Here is a 23,585-nt window from a genome sequence, read left to right as displayed (position 1 = left end):
CCCTAACCACCAGCAGCAGCAGGAGGCACTGCGCGAGCGCATCAATGGGGCGAATGCCAGAGAGCCGATTCTAACCCTAGACGGGAAGAGGTTTTGCATACGGATGAGGTGGGAAGCAATCTCATCTTCCTGTAGTCATTGTAGGTAACATAAACGGTCTGAGCGGCAAAGGGAAGGCAGGAATGGCTTTGGAGGAGCGATCCCCCTGCGCCTCAGCGCTGACTAAAGCATGCCTGCGGTACAGCTTTAACAGGTTGTGGAGTCCCCGTGTGTCAGGAGGGAAGAGTTGGACCTGGACAAGGCCCCTTCCGACAGGAAGCAGGCGGGGACGCCGTGCAGAGGGATGTGGATGTGGAGCCAGGCGCGCGCAGGATGCTCCCAGGCAGGGCCCATCCCTCCCCTTGCTGCTGGACCACCAGGATACCCCGATGGCGGCGTGCTCACGGCTGTGCCAGTGCACAGCATCTCGGATCCCTGCTCTCCGAGCCTGGCGGCCATCCCCAGGGCTCACTCGATGCTCTGGATCCCGAAACTGGAGGGCCAGGAAGGAACCACACGGCAGGAGGAGGAGGCACGGAGCCCTATGGAGGCCTCATGGAGAGCGCGGTGCACCGGGGACTTGGGCCCTGGTGTCGGAGATGTGGCGGGGAACAAGAGGAAGAGCGGGATTCTCCGCCTGGGATGGGGCAATCCCCGTTCCGGGAACAAAGGGGAGGAGCGGCGGTGATGATTCAGCCCTTGCACAACCGCTTCCTTCCTCCTCCTGCTTGGCTCATCCTCGTCGGGCAGCACCCGTGCCCTCAGGGATGGGTGCTGGGGCCCTGAGTCAGCCCTTGCGCAACAGCTACACAGGATGGATCCATAGATCCCGGGGCACTGCATCCCGGTGTTCCCAGAGCAGGGCCCGGGGTGTCCCCGCGCAGCCCCATGGCAGCAGGTTTGGGGTCACTGGGAGCGGGGATCTCCAGCCCGCACGGTGCCCATTGCACTGACCTCCCCCGGGCTGGAGGGCAGCTCCCATTCCTGAGCCAGCATGGAGTCAATGGGATAACGCCTGTCCTGGGCACCCATCGTCCCAGCCAGGCACTGCCGCTGCTTCCCACCTGCACCACCGCTCACCGGGGGCAGGGACCCGGATCCCTCCTGGGATTTGGGGTTTCCCCGGCGGTTTGGGGCGCACAAAGCACCGCCTGCCTTTGGGGTGTCCCTTGGGATGCAGGGATGTGAGCCGGCATGGGGGCCACGCAGCTCCCGCTCCCTGCCCGCTGCCCATGGCCCCGTGCGGAGCCGCCCGGGGCGGGGGACCCGGGTGACGCAGGAACCGGCACCCACAGACCCCGGCTTCCCTTTGCCGGCGCTGCGGCAGGAGCCGGGCATGGCCGTGTCCGAGCCCAACCTCTACGAGCGGCTGCAGATCCAGTACCCGCCCAGCCCCGCCCGAGGTGAGCCCCGCGCCCCCGGTACCGGTACCCGGATCGGGGCACCCCCGGTACCCGGATCGGGGCATCCCCGGTACCCGGCTCAGGGCATCCCCGGTACCCGGTTCAGGGCACCTCCAATACCCGGCGGGGGCACCTCCGGTACCAGTACCCAGCTCAGGGCATCCCTGGTACCCGGCTCGGGGCACCTCTGATACCCGGCTCGGGGCACCCCTGGTACCCGGCTCGGGACACCCCCGGTACCGGTACCCAGATCGGGGCACCCCCAGTACCCGGCTCAGGGCACCTCCGATACCCGGCTCGGGGCATCCCTGGTACCGGTACCCGGCTGGAGGCAACCCCAGTACCCGGCTGAGGACACCCCCGGTGCCGGTACCCGGCTGGAGGCAACCCCAGTACCCGGCTCGGGGCACCCCCGGTACCGGTACCCGGCTCGAGGCACCCCTGGTACCGGTACCCGGCTGGAGGCAACCTCAGTACCTGGCTCGGGGCACCTCCGGTACCGGTACCCGGCTCGGAGCATCCCCAGTACCCGGCTCGGGGCATCCCCGGTACCGGTACCCGGCTCAGGGCACCCCCGGCCTCTCTCCCGCAGGTCCCCGCTCCGCTCCGGCCGCGTCCTGCTGCGCGCTCAGCACCGCCCTGGCCACGGGCACCGGCCTGCTGCTGGTGCTGGGGGCAGCGCTGGCGGCGGTCATCGTCCTGCGTGAGTGCTGCTGGGGCGGGCAGCGGGCAGGGGCAGGAACGGGCAGGGGACAGGAGCGGGCAGGGGCAGGAACGGGAAGGGGCTGGCAGGGGACAGGAGCAGGCAGGGGACAGGAGCAGGCAGGGGACAGGAACGGGCAGGGCTGGCAGGGGACAGGAGCAGGCAGGGGACAGGAGCAGGCAGGGGACAGGAACGGGCAGGGCTGGCAGGGGACAGGAGCAGGCAGGGGACAGGAGCGGGCAGAGGCTGGCAGGGGACAGGAGCAGGCAGGGGACAGGAACGGGCAGGGGCTGGCAGGGGACAGGAGCAGGCAGGGGCTGGCAGGGGACAGGAGCAGGCAGGGGCTGGCAGGGGACAGGAGCAGGCAGGGGACAGGAGCGGGCAAGGGGCTGGCAGGGGACAGGAGCAGGCAGGGGACAGGAGCAGGCAGAGGCTGGCAGGGGACAGGAGCAGGCAGGGGCTGGCAGGACCTGACCCTGTGCCTTGTCTCCCCCAGACATGCAGGGCCAGGCAGAGCTGCGGGCAGCGCGGGCAGAGCTCACAGCAGTCGGGACCCATCTGCTGCCCGACCCCAATGGTGAGAGGGGCCGTGGGGCTGCCCGTACCCTCCATCACCCTGCCTGCACCCCTGCCTGCACCCCTGCCCATCGCCTCTCCTGACCAACCAGGTACCCGGAGCCCCGCTGAGAGCCTGGCAGCGGTGCAGAAGCGGAAGGAGCAGCTCGGTAACGAACGGGGGTGCCCCGAGGGAGGGGGGGTGTCTGGGGGGGGTGTCCTGGGGGTGTCCCGGGGGTGCCCCCGGTGTTCCCGGTGAGTGACCGTGGGTGCCGCAGGCCGCTGGCTGCAGGCCCTGGCGCTGGGCTGGCGGCACCACCGCGGCCACATCTACTTCTTCTCCGGGGAGCGCAAGCCCTGGCGCGATGCCGAGGCCGCCTGCCGCGCCGTGCACGCACACCTCGCCTCCGTCACCGGCCCCGACGAGCAGGTGCTGCCCGTGGCCCTGCCCGTACCCACATCCGGGCCCTCGCCTGCCCATGACCCCTACCTGTGCCCTCTGTCCATGCCTTCTCCTGACCCCGATCTGTGCCACCTCCTGCTTATACCCCTGCCCATCCATGCCCCCTGCCCGTATCCCCATCCGTGCCCTCTCCTGCCCATACCCCCTACCTGTGCCCTCTATCCATGCCTTCCCCTCACCATTACCCCCTGCCCACATCCTCTGCCCATGACCCCGAGCTGTGCCATCTCCTCATTATACCCCTGCCCATATCCCCATCCGTGCCCTCTCCTGCCCATACCTCCTACCTGTGCCCTCTATCCATGCCTTCCCCTCACCATTACCCACTGCCCATATCCCCTGCCCACATCCCCTGCCCATGACCCCGAGCTGTGCCATCTCATTATACCCCTGCCCGTATCCCCATCCGTGCCCTCTCCTGCCCATACCCCCTACCTGTGCCCTCTATCCATGCCTTCCCCTCACCATTACCCACTGCCCATATCCCCTGCCCATGTCCCCTGCCCGTACCCCCTGCCCATGACCCCTGCCTGTACCCCCTGCTCATGTCCTCTGCCCATGACCCCGAGCTGTGCCATCTCCTGCTTATACCCCTGTCCATCCATGCCCCCTGCCTGTATCCCCATCCGTGCCCTCTCCTGCGCATACCTCCTACCTGTGCCCTCTGTCCATGCCTTCCCCTCACCATTACCCACTGCCCACATCCCCTGCCCATGACCCCGAGCTGTGCCATCTCCTCATTATACCCCTGCCCGTATCCCCATCCGTGCCCTCTCCTGAGCATACCTCCTACCTGTGCCCTCTGTCCATGCCTTCTCCCCACCATTACCCACTGCCCATATCCCCTGCCCACATCCCCTGCCTGTACCCCCTGCCCATGACCCCGATCTGTGCCATCCCCTGCTTATACCCCTGCCCGTAGCCCTATCCATGCCCCCTGCCCATATCCTCATCCGTGCCCTCTCCTGCGCATACCTCCTACCTGTGCCCTCTATCCATGCCTTCTCCCCACCATTACCCACTGCCCATATCCCCTGCCCACATCCCCTGCCTGTACCCCCTGCTTATACCCCTGCCCATAGCCGTATCCATGCCCCCTGCCCATATCCCCATCCATGCCCTCTCCTGCGCATACCTCCTACCTGTGCCCTCTATCCATGCCTTCCCCTCACCATTACCCACTGCCCATATCCCCTGCCCACATCCCCTGCCTGCACCCCCTGCCCATGACCCCGATCTGTGCCATCCCCTGCTTATACCCCTGCCCACAGCCCTATCCCTGTCCTCTCCTGCCCACGCCTGTATCCCCATCTGTGCCCTCCTGCCCATATCCCCTGTCCATGTCCTCTCCTGCCTGTAAACCCTGCCCGTACCCCCTGCCTACGCCCCATGGCCGCTGTGCCCTCTCCTGCCCATGCCCTCTTCTGCCTGGAGAGGTCTCCTCTCCTGCTGCAGGTACCCCTGCCCGTGGCCCCTCTCTGTGCCTGTACCCCCCATCCCCACCATCTCCTGCCCTGTGCCCACTCCTGCCTGTACCCACTGCCCACACCCCTTGCTCATGACCCCGTCCATGCCCCCCCCCGTATTCCCTGCCTGTCCCACGTCCCTCAGGACTACCTGGCACGGGAAGCAAGAGGAGGATCCTATTGGATTGGGCTGACGGCCACGGGCCCGGGGGGGTCCTGGCACTGGGTGGACGGGACCGCCTACAGCCAGGCGCAGAGGTGAGCGGGGCTTGGGGGGCACAGGGGGGACCTCAGCCCCCCCCAGCACCCCCCACCGACCCCACTGTGACCCAGCAGCTTCTGGGCGCCGGGGCAACCGGACGGCACCGACCACGGGCAGTGGGGCCGGGAGAGCTGCGCCCAGATCCACCCCGTGGGCAACGGGCTCTGGAACGACCACAACTGCAACTTCACCTTCCCCTGGGTCTGCAAGAGGGACCTGAGCACGCCCTGAGGCCGCGGGGAGGGACCCAGCGCCGCTGTGCTGCTGGAGCCGTCGCCAGCACCATGCTGGGGAGCTGGATGGGACCCCAGGGACCTCCGCTCCCGCAGAGCCAGGCAGCCCGGTGCTGGGCTGTGATTAAACTGCTCCCACTGCACCTCCTGCGGCTGCCTCTGGCCTTCCCCGTGCAGGGGGGATCCAGCACCCCCAGAGCCCCGGGATGGGAGAGCCGGGAAGGTTCAGCCTGGAGAGGGACCTTGGAGCAGCTCCAGTGCCTGAAGGGGACACAGAAAACCTGGAGAGGGGCTCCTAGAACGGCCCATGGGGATGGGATGAGGAGTTTGGGCTTCCAACTGGAAGGGGTGGATGGGATACAGGGAAGTTCTTCACGCTGAGGGGGGGGCACATGGGAAGGGGTTGAAGGGAGAGGCTGTGGCTGCCCCATCCCTGGCAGTGCTCAAGGCCAGGTTGGACACAGGGCTTGGAGCAAGCTGCTCCAGTGGAAGGGGTTGGGGTTGGGGCTGGAGGAGCTTTAAGGTCCCTTCATCCCAACCCATCCATGGTTCCATCACTCTAAGCCCCCCCAGCCCCTCTGCCCATCCCTCCCCTGCCCTTTGCTGCCCTTGGCTGTGGTGCCATGGGGGGCATGGTGCCATGGCTCCAGCCCCTCACCTTGCCATTGCAGTGGGATGGGATCCCAGGACCCCCCCCTGCACCCACAGCTCCACCAGCAGCACCCAGCCCATTCCCAGCACTGCCGGCACCCATAACCTGCTCCCACTCACCGGGCACGGGTGCATCCTGCTCTGGTGCCTGTTCACAAGGTTCCCAGTGCACCAGGACCAGTTACAGCCCCCCCCCCCCCCCCACACCAGTGCCCCATTCCCACCAGGATCCCTCTCATCCCGAGGTGACAAACCCCATCTCCAGCCGCCCCATCCCACACTGGGTACCCCTCATAGCACCCAGTGGGGAGAACCCTAACCCAGGGTCCCACATGGAGGGGATGGAGGCACCCGGCACCCATTGGGCTGATGGTGAGAAGCTTCCAGGACCTTCCGTGGGGAAAAGCACCCCTGTTTTAGCATCCTTTTATAGCGGATGATCCGGGAACCATGGAGCTGCCTGCTCCAGGGACAATGGAGCATCCCGGTCCAGGAACCATGGAGCATCCTGGTCCGGGAGCCATGGAGCATCCTGGTCCAGGGACAATGGAGCATCCTGGTCCAGGGACAATGCAGCATCCTGGTCCAGGGACAATGCAGCATCCTGGTCCGGGAGCCATGGAGCATCCCGGTCCAGGAACCACGGAGCATCCCGGTCCAGGAACCACGGAGCATCCCGGTCCAGGGACAATGGAACATCCCAGTCCAGGGACAATGGAGCATCCCGGTCCGGGAGCCATGGAGCATCCTGGTCCAGGGACAATGGAGCATCCTGGTCCAGGGACAATGCAGCATCCTGGTCCAGGAGCCATGGAGCATCCCAGTCCAGGGACAATGCAGCATCCTGGTCCAGGAGCCATGGAGCATCCCAGTCCAGGGACAATGGAACATCCTGGTGCAGGAGCCATGGAGCATCCTGGTCCAGGGACAATGGAGCATCCTAGTCCAGGGACAATGCAGCATCCTGGTCCGGGAGCCATGGAGCATCCTGATCCAGGGACAATGGAGCATCCCAGTCCAGGGACAATGGAACATCCTGGTCTGGGAACCATGGTCCTGGATTTGTCCAGCATGGATTCAGGAACGTGGGGATGGACATCAGCCCCCTCCAGCCCTCCCCTGATGGCATCTAAAGGGACAAATGGACCAAACCCTGCTCTTGGCTGCCTGGTTGCTCTTTATTCCAGAGCTACGGACTGCTCCCATCCATCCCATTGGGATTCGGCGGCCGCTTCGCACCCGTCTCAGCGGGCTCTTTTGATGCCCATCTCCCGATCCATGCCTTGGATGAAGCCTTCGTTGAGGAACAGCATCTCCCCGTGGGGCAGGAGCCGCTCGAGGAGCCCATCGGCTGCATCCGGATGGAGCAGGGCATTGGCCCCGGGATCCAGGAGCCGCAGGGATGCGAGGAAGCGCGGAGCCAGGCGGCGGAGGGTGAGCTCAGCCAAAGCGAGGTTCTCTTGGGGTTCACAAACCAAAACCAAAGCCAAAGCCATCACCTGGATCCACGTCACCGTCACCCGCTCGGGAAAGGGGTCCCCGGGGGGAAGCTGGAAAACCCCATAGGGAGCGCTCTGGAAGGAGACGGCATCGGGGGGGACGTGGGGAGAGGATGGGTGAGGCAGGGAGGAGCGGAGGAGGTGGCATTGGGTGGTCACTTGCCTAGGGGAGAAAAGGGGGGGGACGGGTGTTAAGAGCACCCCAATACAGGGAGGGATGGGGGGGGACGGGGCTCGACGGGACCTCCGGGGCCGTGACCACGGCCCCGGAGGTCCCATCGAGCCCCGTCCCCCCCCAAAAAGGGGTTTGGGGTCCCATGGGTCTCCATGTCCCACAGAGGGGAGATGCCATGGGATGGGTGGGGAGCATCCCATAAAGAGGGGGGTCCCATGGACCGGGCTGTACCACAGGTACCGGTACCGGTGGGGGGGGTGTCCCATAGATGGGGCTGTACCACCGGTACCGGGTGTCCGATGGGCGGGGCTGTACCACCGGTACCGGGGGGGGGGGGGTGGGGTGTCCGATGGGCGGGGCTGTATCACCGGTACTGGGGGTCCGATGGACGGGGCTGTACCACTGGTACTGGTGTGGGGGTGTCCCATAGATGGGGCTGTACCACCGGTACCGGTGGGGGGGGGGGGTCCGATGGGCGGGGCTGTACCACCGGTACCGGGGGGGGGGGGGGGTCCGATGGGCGGGGCTGTACCACCGGTACCGGGGGTCCCTTGGGCGGGGCTGTACCACCGGTACCGGTGGGGGGGGGGTCCCATAGGTGGGGCTGTACCACCGGTACCGGTGTGGGGGGGTGTCTGATGGACGGGGCTGTACCACCAGTACCGGTGGGGGGGTGTCCTATAGATGGGGCTGTACCACCGGTACCGGTGTGGGGGGGGTCCGATGGGCGGGGCTGTACCACCGGTACCGGTGGGGGGGGTGTCCGATGGGCGGGGCTGTACCACCGGTACCGGTGGGGGGGGTGTCCGATGGGCGGGGCTGTACCACCGGTACCGGTGGGGGGGGGGGGTCCGATGGGCGGGGCTGTACCACTGGTACCGGTGTGTGTGGGGGGTCCGATGGGCGGGGCTGTACCACCGGTACCGGGTGTCCGACAGGCGGGGCTGTACCACCGGTACCGGTGTGGGGGGTGTCCGATGGGCGGGGCTGTACCACCGGTACCGGTGGGGGGGGGTCCCAGGGGCGGGGCTGTACCACCGGTACCGGTGGGGGGGGGGGTCTGATGGGCGGGGCTGTACCACCGGTACCGGGGGGGGGTGTGTCCGATGGGCGGGGCTGTACCACCGGTACCGGTGGGGGGGTGTCCGATGGGCGGGGCTGTACCACCGGTACCGGTGTGGGGGGGGGCCCGTCCCGTACCTGGCCACGGCCGCGATCTGCTCCTGTCGGCGGAGCCGCTCCCGGGCCGGGTCCGCGGGGGGGTCCCCGTCGGGAGGGGGGGTCCCGAAGGAGCGCGCGCAGAGCACGCGGGAGGGGGCGTGGCCAGCGGGGCCCTGCCCGCCCAGCGCCAGCAGCACGAGCGCCCTCACCATGGCAACGCGACCCCGGCCGCCGAATCCGATTGGCTCCGGGGGTGGGGATGCGGAAGGAGGAGACGGCGCCGATTGGTGGGTGACGGAGGGGGTCGGCGTCAACCCTCTGCACATGACAGCGGAGGGCTGTGATTGGATGAGGCCACGCGGAGCGGCGCGCTGATTGGCTGGTAAGGGGCTAGTGGGCGGGGTGAATGGCGGAAGTACAGCATCACACAGCACCTCATTCATCTCCCGGAGGAGTTATTAATTGGGACCATTAATAATTAACAGCATCAAATAATCAATGGGGGGGGGGCACAACCCGGTGGCAGCAGCTCCAGCCCCCCCCCCATGGTGCTTCCATTGCAAGTGCTCAGCCCAACGTGGGGGGGGGTAAAACCCTTCCTGCCCCCCCCAATTAACCTCAGAGAACTAATTACTTTAAATAAGATGGGGGCGAGGGGGGGCAAAACCACCCCAAACCCACCACGACCCCCCCATAGCACCCCTTGTTGCTGCTGCGGGAGGGGGGTGTCACAACAAGGGGTGCCCCCCCCAGCACCCACAGGGTTAAGTGCTTTGCTGCCTATAACACCCCATTGGGGGGGTCCCAGGGCTCCTGGGGGGGGTCCCCCACCTCTTTGGGGGGTTCTGCACAGCTGCAGACACACCCCCCCCCCCCCATGGCTGGGGGGGATGTGCCTGTTGTGGGGCCAATGGTGGAAGGGGAAAGGGTTTTGGGGGGGGCACCCCAAAGGAAGCCTGAACACAGCAGTGATTGAGGACCTGGATGAAGCTCCCCCCCCGTCCTAAAACCAACCCAACTCAGAGCAAAACCTAAACCCATTTTGGGGTAAAAGGAGGTAAAACCACAACTGTGCCCCCCACCATATCCCACTAATGGGGGGGGGGTGGATTATGGGGCTGCCCCATGGCGGTGGGGGGGGCCTCAGCAGTCCTTGAGGCGGGTGTAGAGCTCCCTGCGGCTGCGCTCCCCGGCCCACGTGCGGCTCTTGAGGCGGAAGCGGCGCAGATCCTCCTTGAAGTCCTCGTGGTGCATGGGCCGGTAATCCTGCGGCTCGCAGTGGCTCTGCCCCGGCACGCAGCTCAGCACCACCCCAGGGTGATGCCCCATCCATCCCATTCCATCCCATTCCATCCCATCCCATCCCAATCCATCCCATCCCTTCCTCCATCCCATCCCAATCCATCCCTTCCTCCATCCCATCCCCATCCCATCCCCTCCCAATCCATCCCATCCCCATCCCCATCCCAATCCATCCCATCCCCATCCCAATCCATCCCTTCCCCCTCCATCCCATCCCATCCCCATCCCATCCCAATCCATCCCATCCCATCCCCATCCATCCCTTCCCCCTCCATCCCCATTCCAATCCATCCCATCCCATCCCAATCCATCCCTTCCCCCTCCATCCCCATTCCAATCCATCCCATCCCATCCCAATCCATCCCATCCCCATCCCATCCCAATCCATCCCCTCCCCCCCCATCCCATCCCAATCCATCCCTTCCCCATCCCCTCCCAATCCATCCCATCCCCTCCCAATCCATCCCATCCCATCCCCATCCCAATCCATCCCATCCCATCCCCATCCCATCCCATCCCAATCCATCCCATCCCATCCCCATCCCATCCCAATCCATCCCTTCCCCCTCCATCCCCATTCCAATCCATCCCATCCCATCCCAATCCATCCCTTCCCCCTCCATCCCCATTCCAATCCATCCCATCCCATCCCATTCCAATCCATCCCATCCCCATCCCATCCCAATCCATCCCTTCCCCCTCCATCCCATCCCAATACATCCCTTCCCCCTCCATCCCATCCCCATCCCATCCCAATCCATCCCATGCCAATCCATCCCATCCCATCCCCATCCCATCCCATCCCTTCCCCCTCCATCCCATCCCAATCCATCCCTTCCCCCTCCATCCCATCCCAATCCATCCCTTCCCCCTCCATCCCATCCCCATCCCATCCCAATCCATCCCATCCCATCCCCATCCCAATCCATCCCATCCCATCCCCATCCCAATCCATCCCATCGATGCCGTGATTGCCGCCCCATGGCAGGGTCCCGGCTCCCATCGCTGACTGGGGCTCACCTGGTACTGGGGGAAGAACTCGCGGTACCCGCCCTTGAGGACATAGAGCTCGGGGTAGTGCAGGGCCGGGTACTCATTGCGGGCCCGGTCCTGCTCCCGCACGAAGCGGCACCTGCAGGGAGCCCGGCAGAGAGCTCCCGGTGAGCACTTCCCAAGGAGCACTTCCCAGTGAACAGCTCCCAGTGAACAGCTCCCAACGAACACTTCCCAACGAACACTTCCCAATGAACAGCTCCCATCAGCTCCCAATGAACAGTTCCCAGTGAGCAGCTCCCAACGAACAGTTCCCAACGAACAGTTCCCAATGAGCACTTCCCAACGAGCACTTCCCAACGAACAGCTCCCAACGAGCACTTCCCAATGAACAGTTCCCAATGAGCACTTCCCAACGAGCACTTCCCAATGAGCAGCTCCCAACGAGCACTTCCCAATGAGCAGCTCCCAACGAGCACTACCGAATGAACAGCTCCCATCAGCTCCCAATGAGCAGCTCCCAACGAACAGTTCCCAACGAACAGCTCCCAATGAACAGCTCCCATCAGCTCCCAACAAACAGTTCCCAATGAACAGCTCCCATCAGCTCCCAACGAACAGTTCCCAACGAACAGCTCCCAATGAATAGCTCCCATCAGCTCCCAACGAACAGTTCCCAATGAACAGCTCCCAACGAACACTTCCCAATGAACAGCTCCCAACAAACACTTCCCAATGAACAGCTCCCAACAAACAGTTCCCAATGAACACTTCCCAATGAACACTTCCCAAGGAGCAGTTCCCAATGAACAGCTCCCAATGGACAGTTCCCAATGAACAGCTCCCAATGGACAGTTCCCAATGAACACTTCCCAACAAGCAGGTCCCAACAGCTCCCATTGATCAACTCCCAATCAGACAATTCCCATTGATCAATTCCCAATCAGACAATTCCCATTGATCATTTCCCATTGATCAATTCCCACCAGGAGCACAGGGGCTGCAGTTCAGCCCTTTCCTGGGTTATTGTGCTTGGGAATGGAAGAATTCCCACCCCTGGGAGCACGCATCCCCAGGACTGCAATGGGATGGAAGGGGAGGGAAAGGGATGGAAGAGGAAAGCAATGGGATGGAAGGGGCACAAAGGGATGGAAAGGGATGCAAGAGGAAAGCAATGGGATGGAAGGGGCACAAAGGGATGGAAAGGGATGCAAGAGGAAAGCAATGGGATGGAAGGGGCACAAAGGGACAGAAAGGCATGCAAAGGGGATTGCAATGGGATGGAAGGGGCACAAAGGGACAGAAAGGCATGCAAAGGGGATTGCAATGGGATGGAAGGGGCACAAAGGGACAGAAAGGCATGCAAAGGGGATTGCAATGGGATGGAAGGAGGCACAAAGGGATGTAAGGGGATGGAAGAGGATTGCAGTGGGATGCAAGGGGATGCAAAGGGATGCAAATGGGATAGAAAGGGATGGAAGAGGAAAGCAATGGGATGGAAGGGGACACAAAGGGATGCAAAGGGGATGGAAAGAAATGGAAGAGGAAAGCAGTGGGATGGAAGGGGCACAAAGGGATGTAAGGGGATGGAATGGGATGGAAGAGGAAAGCAATGGGATGGAAGGGGGCACAAAGGGATGGAAAGGGATGGAAGAGGAAAGCAATGGGATGGAAGGGGCATAAAGGGACAGAAAGGCATGCAAAGGGGATTGCAATGGGATGGAAGGAGGCACAAAGGGATGTAAGGGGATGGAAGAGGATTGCAGTGGGATGCAAGGGGATGCAAAGGGATGCAAATGGGATAGAAAGGGATGGAAGAGGAAAGCAATGGGATGGAAGGGGACACAAAGGGATGCAAAGGGGATGGAAAGAAATGGAAGAGGAAAGCAGTGGGATGGAAGGGGCACAAAGGGATGTAAGGGGATGGAATGGGATGGAAGAGGAAAGCAATGGGATGGAAGGGGGCACAAAGGGATGGAAAGGGATGGAAGAGGAAATCAATGGGATGGAAGGGGCACAAAGGGATGGAAAGGGATGGAAGAGGAAAGCAATGGGATGGAAGGGGCACAAAGGGATGGAAAGGGATGCAAGAGGAAAGCAATGGGATGGAAGGGGCACAAAGGGATGGAAAGGGATGCAAGAGGAAAGCAATGGGATGGAAGGGGCACAAAGGGACAGAAAGGCATGCAAAGGGGATTGCAATGGGATGGAAGGGGCACAAAGGGACAGAAAGGCATGCAAAGGGGATTGCAATGGGATGGAAGGGGCACAAAGGGACAGAAAGGCATGCAAAGGGGATTGCAATGGGATGGAAGGGGCACAAAGGGACAGAAAGGCATGCAAAGGGGATTGCAATGGGATGGAAGGAGGCACAAAGGGATGTAAGGGGATGGAAGAGGATTGCAGTGGGATGCAAGGGGATGCAAAGGGATGCAAATGGGATAGAAAGGGATGGAAGAGGAAAGCAATGGGATGGAAGGGGACACAAAGGGATGCAAAGGGGATGGAAAGAAATGGAAGAGGAAAGCAGTGGGATGGAAGGGGCACAAAGGGATGTAAGGGGATGGAATGGGATGGAAGAGGAAAGCAATGGGATGGAAGGGGGCACAAAGGGATGGAAAGGGATGGAAGAGGAAATCAATGGGATGGAAGGGGCACAAAGGGATGGAAAGGGATGGAAGAGGAAAGCAATGGGATGGAAGGGGCACAAAGGGATGGAAAGGGATGGAAGAGGAAAGCAATGGGATGGAAGGGACACAAAGGGATGGAAAGGGATGGAAGAGGAAAGCAATGGGATGGAAGGGGCACAAAGGGACAGAAAGGCATGCAAAGGGGATTGCAATGGGATGGAAGGAGGCACAAAGGGATGTAAGGGGATGGAAGAGGATTGCAGTGGGATGCAAGGGGATGCAAAGGGATGCAAATGGGATAGAAAGGGATGGAAGAGGAAAGCAATGGGATGGAAGGGGACACAAAGGGATGCAAAGGGGATGGAAAGAAATGGAAGAGGAAAGCAGTGGGATGGAAGGGGGCACAAAGGGATGTAAGGGGATGGAATGGGATGGAAGAGGGCACAAAGGGATGTAAGGGGATGGAAAGGGATGGAAGAGGAAAGCAATGGGATGGAAGGGGGCACAAAGGGATGGAAAGGGATGGAAGAGGAAAGCAATGGGATGGAAGGGACACAAAGGGATGGAAAGGGATGGAAGAGGAAAGCAATGGGATGGAAGGGGGCACAAAGGGATGGAAAGGGATGGAAGAGGAAAGCAATGGGATGGAAGGGACACAAAGGGATGGAAAGGGATGGAAGAGGAAAGCAATGGGATGGAAGGGGACACAAAGGGATGCAAAGGGGATGGAAAGCGATGGAAGAGGAAAGCAATGGGATGGAAGGGGACACAAAGGGATGCAAAGGGATGGAAGAGGAAAGCAGTGGGATGAAAGGGGCACAAAGGGATGTAAGGGGATGGAAAGGGATGGAAGAGGAAAGCAATGGGATGGAAGGGGGCACAAAGGGATGGAAAGGGATGGAAGAGGAAAGCAATGGGATGGAAGGGGATGGAAGGGGGCACAAAGGGATGGAAAGGGATGGAAGAGGAAAGCAATGGGATGGAAGGGGCACAAAGGGATGTAAGGGGACGGAAAGGGATGGAAGCGGAAAGCAGTGGGACGGAAGGGGACGCAAAGGGATGCCAGGGGATGCCAAGGGCGTTGCGGGGATGGTCCCGGCGCCCCCATGTGCCCCCCACTCACATCCTGGGCCCCCTCTCGGAGGAGAACTCGCAGTGGAAGATGACGATGACCCTCTTGGAGGCGTCGCAGGGCACGATGGGCTTCCTGAGCAGGAACTCCTCCACGTCCTGCTCCAGGGGCAGGTTCACGGCGCCCTGCGGGACAGGAGCCGCCGTCACCCCCCCCTCCAGCCCCACGGCCCTGCTCACTGCTCCAGGTGGGGCTCAGCCCCATGGAGGTGCTCAGCACCAATGAGGTTCAATGGGGCACGGGGGGGTCCCCAGGTCGCTTCCTGCATCTCCAGCATCACCCCAGTGACCAGGGCACCATCGGCTCAGGTGCCCCCAGCACCTTTGGGGGCTGCTCAACCCCTTTGGGTGGGCTCAGCCCCACTGAGCTCCGCTGCGTTTGCCCCCCCCAACCCATCCCATGCCCGTGGAGGGGGCCCCTCACCTTGATGTGCCCCCCCTCGTACTCGTAGGGGTAGCGGCAGTCCACGATCACGCAGCTCTCGATGAGGCCGCTGAACTGCCCCGTCAGCACGGCCACCATCTGTGGGGAGAGCCCGTCATGGGGGGGGCAGCCCCATAGGGGGTGCAGGGCTGGGGGGCTGCTGCTCACCCACCATGGCAGGGGAGATGTACTTGAGGTCCTGGTGCTTGCCCTCCACCGTCTGCAGGAGATAGGCCTGGGGGAGATGGGCTCTGTCAGGGGGAGACCCCACACCTGCATCCCCATAGGCCTGCAGCACCCCCATAGCCCCACAGCACCCCCACAGCCCAACAGCACCTCCATAGCCCCCCAGCACCCCCATAGCCCCCCAGCATCCCCATGGCCCCACATCACTCCTGTGGCCCCACATCACCTCCATAGCCCTGCAGCATCTCCATAGGCCCACATCACTCGCATAGCCCCCCAGCACCCCCATAGCCCCAAACCACCCCTACAGCCCAACAGCACCTCCATAGCCCTGCAGCATCCCCATAGGTCCACATCACTCACATAGCCTCCCAGCACCCCCATAGCCCCCCAGCACCCCCATAGCCCCAGCACCCCCATAGACCCCCAGCACCCCCAGCAGCCCCATAGGCCCCCAGCACCCCCATAGCCCCACATCACCCCCATAGCCCCCCAGCACCCCCATTATCCCTGAGGACCCCCCTGGCCCCACCTTGGAGAAGTCCCCGATGAGCTCCCGGTGGTCGCTGCCCAGCAGGGCCCCGAGGTCCTGGGGGCAGAGGGAGCGGGAGCGCAGGAGCCGCGCAGCCTGCGGGGACACGAAGGGACCCAGCCGGGGCTCAGCACCCAGCGGCACCCAGCACCAGCACCCAGCGGCTCCAGCACCAGTATCCAGCACCCAGCGGCACCCAGCGGCACCCAGCATCCACCAGCTCCAGCACCAGTATCCAGCACCCAGCGGCACCCAGCACCAGCACCCAACAGCTCCAGCACCAGTATCCAGCACCCAGCGGCACCCAGCATCCACCGGCTCCAGCACCCAGCGGCACCCAGCATCAGCACCCAGCGGCTCCAGCACCAGTATCCAGCACCCAGCGGCACCCAGCATCCACCGGCTCCAGCACCCATTGGCTCCAGCACCAGCACCCAGCACCTACCAGCTCCAGCACCAGTATCCAGCACCCAGCGGCACCCAGCACCCAACAGCTCCAGCACCAGCACCCAGCAGCTCCAGCACCCATTGGCTCCAGCACCAGCACCCAGCACCCACTGGCTCCCAGCACCAGCACCCACCGGCTCCAGCATCCACCAGCACCCAGAACCATCACCCACTGGGCTCCAGCACCCACCGGCTCCAGCACCCAGCACTCAGCACTGGCACCCAGCACCCACCGGCTCCCAGCACCAGCACCCACTGGCTCCAGCAACCACCGGCTCCCAGCATCCACCACTCAGCACTGGCTCCAGCACCCACTGGCTCCAGTACCAGCACCCAGCACCCACCGGCTCCAGCACCCACTGGCTCCAGCACCAGCACCCAGCACCCACTGGTCCCAGCACCCACCGGCTCCGGCACTGCCTCCGTGATGGGGGTCCCGGCCACGCTGCGGCGCCGCTTGGTCCTGACGGGGCTGTCCCGGTCCCGGTCCCGGTCCATGCGCTTCAGGATGGGTCTGATGACGGAGCTGGGCAGCGAGGGCGAGCGGAAGAGCTGCCGGCACTTCCTGTGCCTCGGGGGAGCCTGGGGAGGGGATGGAGAGAGCGGGGTACTGGGAACAGCCCCATGGGACACTGAGAACAGTGATGGAGCTCCATGGGATACTGGGAACAGCTCCATGGGATATTGGGAACAGTGATGGAGCTCACTGGGATACTGGGAACAGCCCCATGGGACACTGGGAACAGTGAGGGAGCTCATTGGGATACTGGGAACAGCTCCATGGGACACTGGGAACAGTGATGGAGCTCCATGGGATACTGGGAACAGCTCCATGGGATACTGGGAACAGCTCCATGGGACACTGGGAACAGTGATGGAGCTCCATGGGATACTGGGAACAGCTCCATGGGACACTGGGAACAGCTCCATGGGATACTGGGAACAGTGAGGGAGCTCCATGGGATACTGGGAACAGCTCCATGGGATACTCGGAACAGCTCCATGGGATACTGGGAACAGTGATGGAGCTCCATGGGATGCTGGGAACAGCTCCATGGGATATTGGGAACAGTGATGGAGCTCATTGGGATACTGGGAACAGCCCCATGGGACACCGGGGACCCCCCAGGGAGCTGCCCTGGCTCTGCCACCCCCCCCAGCCCCACAAGGGTTCAGGGCCCAGGCTCCGGCCCCGCTGCCCCCGTACCGGCTCCGGCTCCGGCTCCTGGCTCCTCACCAGCGGCGCCGTCAGCAGCGTCTCCATCCCCGGCGGCACCGCGGCTCCGCTCTGCCGGCACAACGGGAAGCACCAGCCCGGATGGGACCAATCCGGCTGCCCCCCCCCCCCCCCCCATCCTCACCCCCTGCCAACCTTCATCTCCTCCTCATCCAGGATCTCCAGGAAGCCGTCATCCTCCTCCTCCTCGCCCATGGAGCAGGTGAGGGAGCAGCGCCGCAGCACGATGGGGCTCCCCCCGTGGGGGACGTTCTCCTTCTCAGGGGGGTCACACTGGGGAGGACAGCACCACGAGTGGGGCCAGCCCCACACCAGCGCTGGGTGGTTATGGAGCATCCCCATTGCCCCCCCCCATCCTGGGGTCTCCCAGCACATCGGGAGCACTGGATCCCCCCTCAGCATCACCCCCATTCCCGTTGCCCCCCCCATCCTGGGGTCTCCCAGCACATCTGGAGCAGAGGATCCCCCCTCAGCATCACCCCCATTCCTATTGCCCCCCATCCTGGGGTCTCCCAGCACATCTGGAGCACTGGATCCCCCCTCAGCATCACCCCATTCCCATTGCCCCCCCCCATCCTGGGGTCTCCCAGCACATCTGGAGCAGTGGATCCCCCTCAGCATCACCCCATTCCCATTGCCCCCCCCCCATCCAGGGGTCTCCCAGCACATCTGGAGCAGAGGATCCCCCCTCAGCATCACCCCATTCCCATTGCCCCCCCATCCTGGGGTCTCCCAGCACATCTGGAGCACTGGATCCCCCCTCAGCATCACCCCCATCCCCATTGCCCCCATCCTGGGGTCTCCCAGCACATCTGGAGCAGTGGATCCCCCTCAGCATCACCCCATTCCCATTGCCCCCCCCCCATCCAGGGGTCTCCCAGCACATCTGGAGCAGAGGATCCCCCCTCAGCATCACCCCATTCCCATTGCCCCCCATCCTGGGGTCTCCCAGCACATCTGGAGCACTGGATCCCCCCTCAGCATCACCCCCATCCCCATTGCCCCCCCCATCCTGGGGTCTCCCAGCACATCTGGAGCACTGGATCCCCCCTCAGCATCACCCCATCCCCATTGCCCCCCCTCCATCCCTCTCACCATGAGGTCGGGCGCGGAGCCTGGTCTCTGTGTGAATGGGTCCCTGCCCATGGCCCCATCGCTGGGGGGGGCCCGGCTGCGCCCCCCCGGCCTCTGCGGCTTCTTGAACACGAACCCCTCCTGTGTGTGTGTGGGGGGGGGGCACACACGGTGTTAGCACCCCCCAAGCCCCCCCCCCCCCCCCAGCCTGCCCCGTGCCCCTCACCGTGGCCTCGGGCTCCCTGCCCCTGCGGGCGCAGCTCCCGTTGAACTCCCAGCTGTGGGAGATGTTCCTCAGGACCGGGCTGGCCCCAAGCAGCCGCGGCTGTGATGGGGGGACACGGAAATGGGGGGGTCAGAGGGGCTGCAGAGCCCCTGCTCCATCCCCATCCCCATCCCCGCTGAGCCCCAGCACTCACCGGCAGCGAGCGGATCCTCCGGATAGGGAGCTTATTGCTGCAAGAAGCCAGGAAAGGAAGGGATTGAAGGGGAGAAGATGCTCTGGATGGGGGGGGTCCAACCCGCTCCCCCCCCCTTGACCCACAGTGGGGTGAGACCCCCCCAGAGCTGTCACAGCTCCCCATAGAGGGGCCAAGGAAGGAGGATGGAGCCTGACGGGGGTGCTGGGAAGGGAATGGGGGCACAGATGGGATATGGGGGGGGCACAGCCCCATTCACTCACTCTTTGAGCACTCTCCCCGCCTCCATCACCGCCTTCTCGAAGCTGTGGGGGAGAGGGCACCCCATAACGGAGCAGCACAGACCCCTCCGTGCTCCCCCCCCCCCCCCCAATGTGTGGGGCTCAGCCCCACAAGGGGTTAAGCCCCATCTGGCCCAAGCCGGGGTCGCGGCCCCGCTCTGGGGTGGTCGCGGCCCCCCCCTTCCCGTGCACACAAAGGGCCCCGCTCTCCACCTGTATGCAAATGGTCCCGCAATGGGGCACGGGCCGGGGCCAGATGGGACCCCCCCCCCGGCCCCATTCACCCGCACATCTGCCGCGCCCGGCCCTGCCAACGGCAACCGGGGGGGGGGGCAGAGCCTCGCATCCTCTGTGGGGCTGGGGCACAGAGCGGCACCGGGACCCCCATTGTGGTACCGGGACCGCCATAGCACATGGATCCCCATCCTGGTACCGGGACCCCCATCCTGGTACCGGGACCCCCATAGCACATGGATCCCCATCCTGGTACCGGGACCCCCATAGCACATGGATCCCCATCCTGGTACCGGGACCCCCATCCTGGTACCGGGACCCCCATAGCACATGGATCCCCATCCTGGTATTGGGATCCCCATCCTGGTACCGGGACCCCCATAGCACATGGATCCCCATCCTGGTACCGGGACCCCCATAGCACATGGATCCCTATCCTGGTATCGGGACCCCCATAGCACATGGATCCCTATCCTGGTATCGGGACCCCCCCCGGCACCGGGACCCACATTGTGGTACCGGGACCCCCATAGCACATGGATCCCTATCCTGGTACCGGGACCCCCATAGCACATGGATCCCTATCCTGGTACTGGGACCCACATTGTGGTACCGGGACCCCCATAGCACATGGATCCCCATCCTGGTACCGGGACCCCCCTAGCACATGGATCCCCATCCTGGTACTGGGACCCCCATTGTGGTACCGGGACCCCCATCGCACATGGATCCCCATCCTGGTACCGGGACCCACATTGTGGTACCGGGACCCCCATAGCACATGGATCCCCATCCTGGTACCGGGACCCCCATCCTGGTACCGGGACCCCCATAGCACATGGATCCCCATCCTGGTATTGGGATCCCCATCCTGGTACCCATTACCCCATAGCACATGGATCCCCATCCTGGTACCGGGACCCCCAGAGCACATGGATCCCTATCCTGGTATCGGGACCCCCATAGCCCCATCATGGATCCCTTATCCTGGTATCGGGATCCCCCGGCACCGGGACCCACATTGTGGTACCCGTTATCCCCATAGCAATGGATCCCTATCCTGGTACCGGGACCCCCATAGCACATGGATCCCTATCCTGGTACTGGGACCCACATTGTGGTACCGGGACCCCCATCACACATGGTTATCCCCATCCTGGTACCCATTATCCCCCCTCAGCACATGGATCCCCATCCTGGTACTGGGACCCCCATTGTGGTACCGGGACCCCCATCGCACATGGATCCCCATCCTGGTACCGGGACCCACATTGTGGTACCGGGACCCCCATAGCACATGGATCCCCATCCTGGTACCGGGACCCCCATAGCACATGGATCCCCATCCTGGTACCGGGACCCACATTGTGGTACTGGGACCCCCATAGCACACGGATCCCTATCCTGGTATCGGGACCCCCATTGTGGCACCAGGATCCCCATGGCACATGGATCCCCATCCTGGTACCGGGACCCACATTGCGGTACCGGGACCCCCATAGCACATGGATCCTTATCCTGGTATTGGGACCCCCATTGTGGCACCGGGACCCCCATCCTGGTACCGGGATCCCCATAGCACATGGATCCTTATCCTGGTATTGGGACCCCCATTGTGGCACCAGGACCCCCATCCTGGTACCAGGATCCCCATGGCACATGGATCCCCATTGTGGTACCGGGACCCCCATCCTGGTACCCCCAGAGCTGGCCGGGGATGCTGGGACCAGGGGCTCTCAGTACCCTCACATGGCAGCAGTCTGTCCTGTCCTGTCCCCCCCCCGCCATAGACCCCTCCATCCATGTAGATGTATAACCCCCATCTATACATGTATTTATATATATATATATATCCCCCCTCCATACATATATCCCTCATCCACATAAATATGTAACCCCCCCCCATATATCCCCCGCATCCATATATATATCCTCCCATCCATATACATATCCCATCCATCTATATACATATCTCCATCCACACACATCTCCCCCTACATAGATATATCTCCTTTCTTATATCTCTCCCCCCATTATCATACATATATATCCCCCCCCAAGTCCTGTATACCCCCCCCATCCATCCCGCCAACCCCGGAAGAGCCCTTGGCCTCCCATGGCAAGCAGCACCCATGGGTTTCCTGCCTGCCCCCGCTGCCATGGGTCCCCCCATAGCGGACGTGGGGGGCACACCGGGAGGCTCAGCCCCACTGGGGCATTGGGATGGGGTAAAAGTGGGGCTGGGGCACTCACACGTCCTCCAGCACCGCAGGGTCCTGCTCCGGGGGGGACTCCGGCCCCAGGCCTGCGGGAACAAGGGCAGGGGAGCACCGGGGGGGGGAAATCAGAGCCCATGGGGCAGAGGGGACCCCCCCAGCACCCCCTCAATAGAGGGAACCCCCCCCCAGCGCCCCTCACTCACCCGCATCGGACGAATCGGAGGAGACGGAGCCCCGGGGGCTCCCCCCGCCTCGCTTTTGGGGGGTCGCTCCCCCCCCCATCCGCTTGGGGGTGTCCCAATGGCTGCAGACACAGCGGAAAGGGGGGGCTCAGCCCGGGGGGACCCCCCTGTGCCCCCCCTCCAACCAACGGAGGTTATGGGGGGGGTCCCCAAACCACCCCCCCCCCCCGGCACCCCCCGGGACCCCCTCACCTGCCCAGCCCCGCCAGGTTGTCCATGTCCAGCGCCAGCGTGGTCACCGGGGAGCTCACCGGGACCGGGACCGGGGCCGGGGCAGCGCCCGCCCGCGCCCGCCCGCCCGGCTCCGCCATGCGGGACCGGCCCGGAACCAAGGAATTGACCCTGCCCCGGGGGGAGCCGCGGCCGGGCCCGAGCCCCGGTACCCGGGGCTGGCTGGGGATGGGGATGCCGGTACCGGGGCTGGGGGATGCCGGTACCGGGGCTGGGGGATGCCGGTACCGGGGCTCCTCCGGTGGCGGGGCTGGGGGGGGAAGCGGGCCCGGACCGCGCGCGCTGCCGCCGCCCCTATTTATATTCGAAAAATAACAGGGAGAGACGGGGCGGGAGCGGGGGCGGCCCCGGGCCATGGGGCAGGGCCTGGGGGTGGGGCCGGGGGGGCAGGGAGAGGATGGGGGGGGGGCACAGAGGGAGGGGATATGGGGGGGGGGGGGAGGGACACCTGGAGGGGGGCATGGAGAGGATGGGGGGGGGCACAGAGGGAGGGGACATGGGGGGGAGAGGGACACATGGAGGAGGGCATGGCTGGGGGGGGCTTGGAGGGGTGCATGGGTGGGAGGGACATCGCTGGGATGATGTGGCTGGGGGGGCATGGAGAGGATGGGGGGACACGGAGGGGGTACAGGGACACATAGAGGGGGACATGGCTTGGGGGGGCTTGGAGAGGATGGGGTGGGGGGCACATAGGGAGGGGACATGGGGTGGGGGAGGGACACATGGAGGGGGGCATGGCTTGGGGGGCATGGAGAGGATGGGGAGGGGGGGCACAGAGGGAGGGGACATAAAAGGGCATACAGGGACACAGGGAGGGGGGCATGGCTGGGGGGGGCTTGGAGAGGATGGGGAGGGGGGGCACATAGGGAGGGGACATGGAAGGGGGGGGGAGGGACACATTGAGGGGGGCATGGCTGGGGCGGGCTTGGAGGGGTGCATGGGTGGGAGGGACATCGCTGGGATGATGTGGCTGGGGGGGCATGGAGAGGATGAGGGGGCACATAGGGGGTACAGGGACACATGGAGGCATGGCTGGGGGGGGCATGGAGAGGATGGGGGGCACAGAGGGAGGGGACATGGGGTGGGGGAGGGACACATGGAGGGGGGCATGGCTTGGGGGGCATGGAGAGGATGGGGTGGGGGGGCACAGAGGGAGGGGACATGGAAGGGGGGGACAGGGACACGTAGAGGGGGCCATGGCTGGGGCGGGCTTGGAGGGGTGCATGGGTGGGAGGGACATCGCTGGGATGATGTGGCTGGGGGAGCATGGAGAGGATGAGGGGGCACATAGGGAGGGGACATGAAGGGGGGTACAGGGACACATAGAGGGGGGCATGGCTGGGGGGGGCATGGAGAGGATGGGGGGCACATAGGGAGGGGACATGAAGGGGGG

General features: G+C 64.0%; 3 protein-coding genes across 4 annotated transcripts; 1 reads left to right on the top strand and 2 right to left on the bottom strand.

Annotated features, from left to right (window-relative positions):
• The first annotated feature begins 1,198 nt into the window (after window positions 1–1,198).
• LOC134157419 (C-type lectin domain family 4 member F-like) lies at window positions 1,199–5,195 on the top strand. Of its 2 annotated transcripts, none has more exons than XM_062606330.1 (7): window positions 1,199–1,442; window positions 2,035–2,145; window positions 2,642–2,722; window positions 2,814–2,870; window positions 2,979–3,130; window positions 4,775–4,887; window positions 4,966–5,195. In XM_062606330.1, exons 1-7 carry the CDS (start codon window positions 1,214–1,216, stop codon window positions 5,120–5,122), a joined length of 900 nt encoding a protein of 299 aa, XP_062462314.1. In that variant the 5' UTR covers window positions 1,199–1,213; the 3' UTR covers window positions 5,123–5,195. The 2 variants fall into 2 exon arrangements, with proteins under 2 accessions (XP_062462314.1, XP_062462312.1); XM_062606328.1 differs by having other exon boundaries at window positions 4,963–5,195.
• A 1,739-nt stretch (window positions 5,196–6,934) lies between these two features.
• Window positions 6,935–8,951, bottom strand: AP5S1 (adaptor related protein complex 5 subunit sigma 1). Its single transcript, XM_062606331.1, has 2 exons — window positions 8,650–8,951; window positions 6,935–7,437 (listed from the first exon to the last, which is right to left on the bottom strand). Exons 1-2 carry the CDS (start codon window positions 8,934–8,936, stop codon window positions 7,020–7,022), a joined length of 705 nt encoding a protein of 234 aa, XP_062462315.1. The 5' UTR covers window positions 8,937–8,951; the 3' UTR covers window positions 6,935–7,019.
• A 758-nt stretch (window positions 8,952–9,709) lies between these two features.
• CDC25B (cell division cycle 25B) lies at window positions 9,710–22,334 on the bottom strand. The gene is made up of 16 exons (XM_062606327.1): window positions 22,154–22,334; window positions 21,923–22,023; window positions 21,754–21,805; window positions 19,249–19,290; window positions 18,986–19,022; window positions 18,793–18,891; window positions 18,588–18,707; window positions 17,628–17,765; window positions 17,463–17,543; window positions 16,661–16,837; window positions 15,809–15,904; window positions 15,263–15,325; window positions 15,091–15,189; window positions 14,659–14,792; window positions 10,933–11,044; window positions 9,710–9,894 (listed from the first exon to the last, which is right to left on the bottom strand). Exons 1-16 carry the CDS (start codon window positions 22,270–22,272, stop codon window positions 9,754–9,756), a joined length of 1,611 nt encoding a protein of 536 aa, XP_062462311.1. The 5' UTR covers window positions 22,273–22,334; the 3' UTR covers window positions 9,710–9,753.
• Between the last annotated feature and the right edge of the window lie 1,251 nt (window positions 22,335–23,585).

The sequence above is a fragment of the Pezoporus occidentalis genome, unplaced genomic scaffold, assembly GCF_034315485.1.
Source record: "Pezoporus occidentalis ecotype Australia unplaced genomic scaffold, CSIRO_AGI_Poc_V1 ctg951, whole genome shotgun sequence".
Taxonomy (NCBI): domain Eukaryota; kingdom Metazoa; phylum Chordata; class Aves; order Psittaciformes; family Psittacidae; genus Pezoporus; species Pezoporus occidentalis.
The sequence above is the reverse complement of the archived record's forward strand: the minus strand, read 5'-3'. Positions and strand labels throughout refer to the sequence as shown.

Excerpts from the sequence above, each read along its gene's own strand:
- LOC134157419 (XM_062606328.1), top strand. The coding sequence starts at position 1,214 with ATGCAGGGATGTGAGCCGGCATGGGGGCCACGCAGCTCCCGCTCCCTG. Across the intron at positions 3,131-4,774 it reads TCACCGGCCCCGACGAGCAG|GACTACCTGGCACGGGAAGC; the intron begins GTGCTGCCCGTG and ends CACGTCCCTCAG. Across the intron at positions 4,888-4,962 it reads GCCTACAGCCAGGCGCAGAG|CAGCTTCTGGGCGCCGGGGC; the intron begins GTGAGCGGGGCT and ends ACTGTGACCCAG.
- AP5S1 (XM_062606331.1), bottom strand. The coding sequence starts at position 8,936 with ATGTGCAGAGGGTTGACGCCGACCCCCTCCGTCACCCACCAATCGGCG. Across the intron at positions 7,438-8,649 it reads CAGATCGCGGCCGTGGCCAG|GCAAGTGACCACCCAATGCC; the intron begins GTACGGGACGGG and ends TTTCTCCCCTAG.
- CDC25B (XM_062606327.1), bottom strand. The coding sequence starts at position 22,272 with ATGGCGGAGCCGGGCGGGCGGGCGCGGGCGGGCGCTGCCCCGGCCCCG. Across the intron at positions 16,838-17,462 it reads AGGAGCCGGAGCCGGAGCCG|GCTCCCCCGAGGCACAGGAA; the intron begins GTACGGGGGCAG and ends TCCCCTCCCCAG. Across the intron at positions 15,190-15,262 it reads AGTACATCTCCCCTGCCATG|ATGGTGGCCGTGCTGACGGG; the intron begins GTGGGTGAGCAG and ends CTCTCCCCACAG.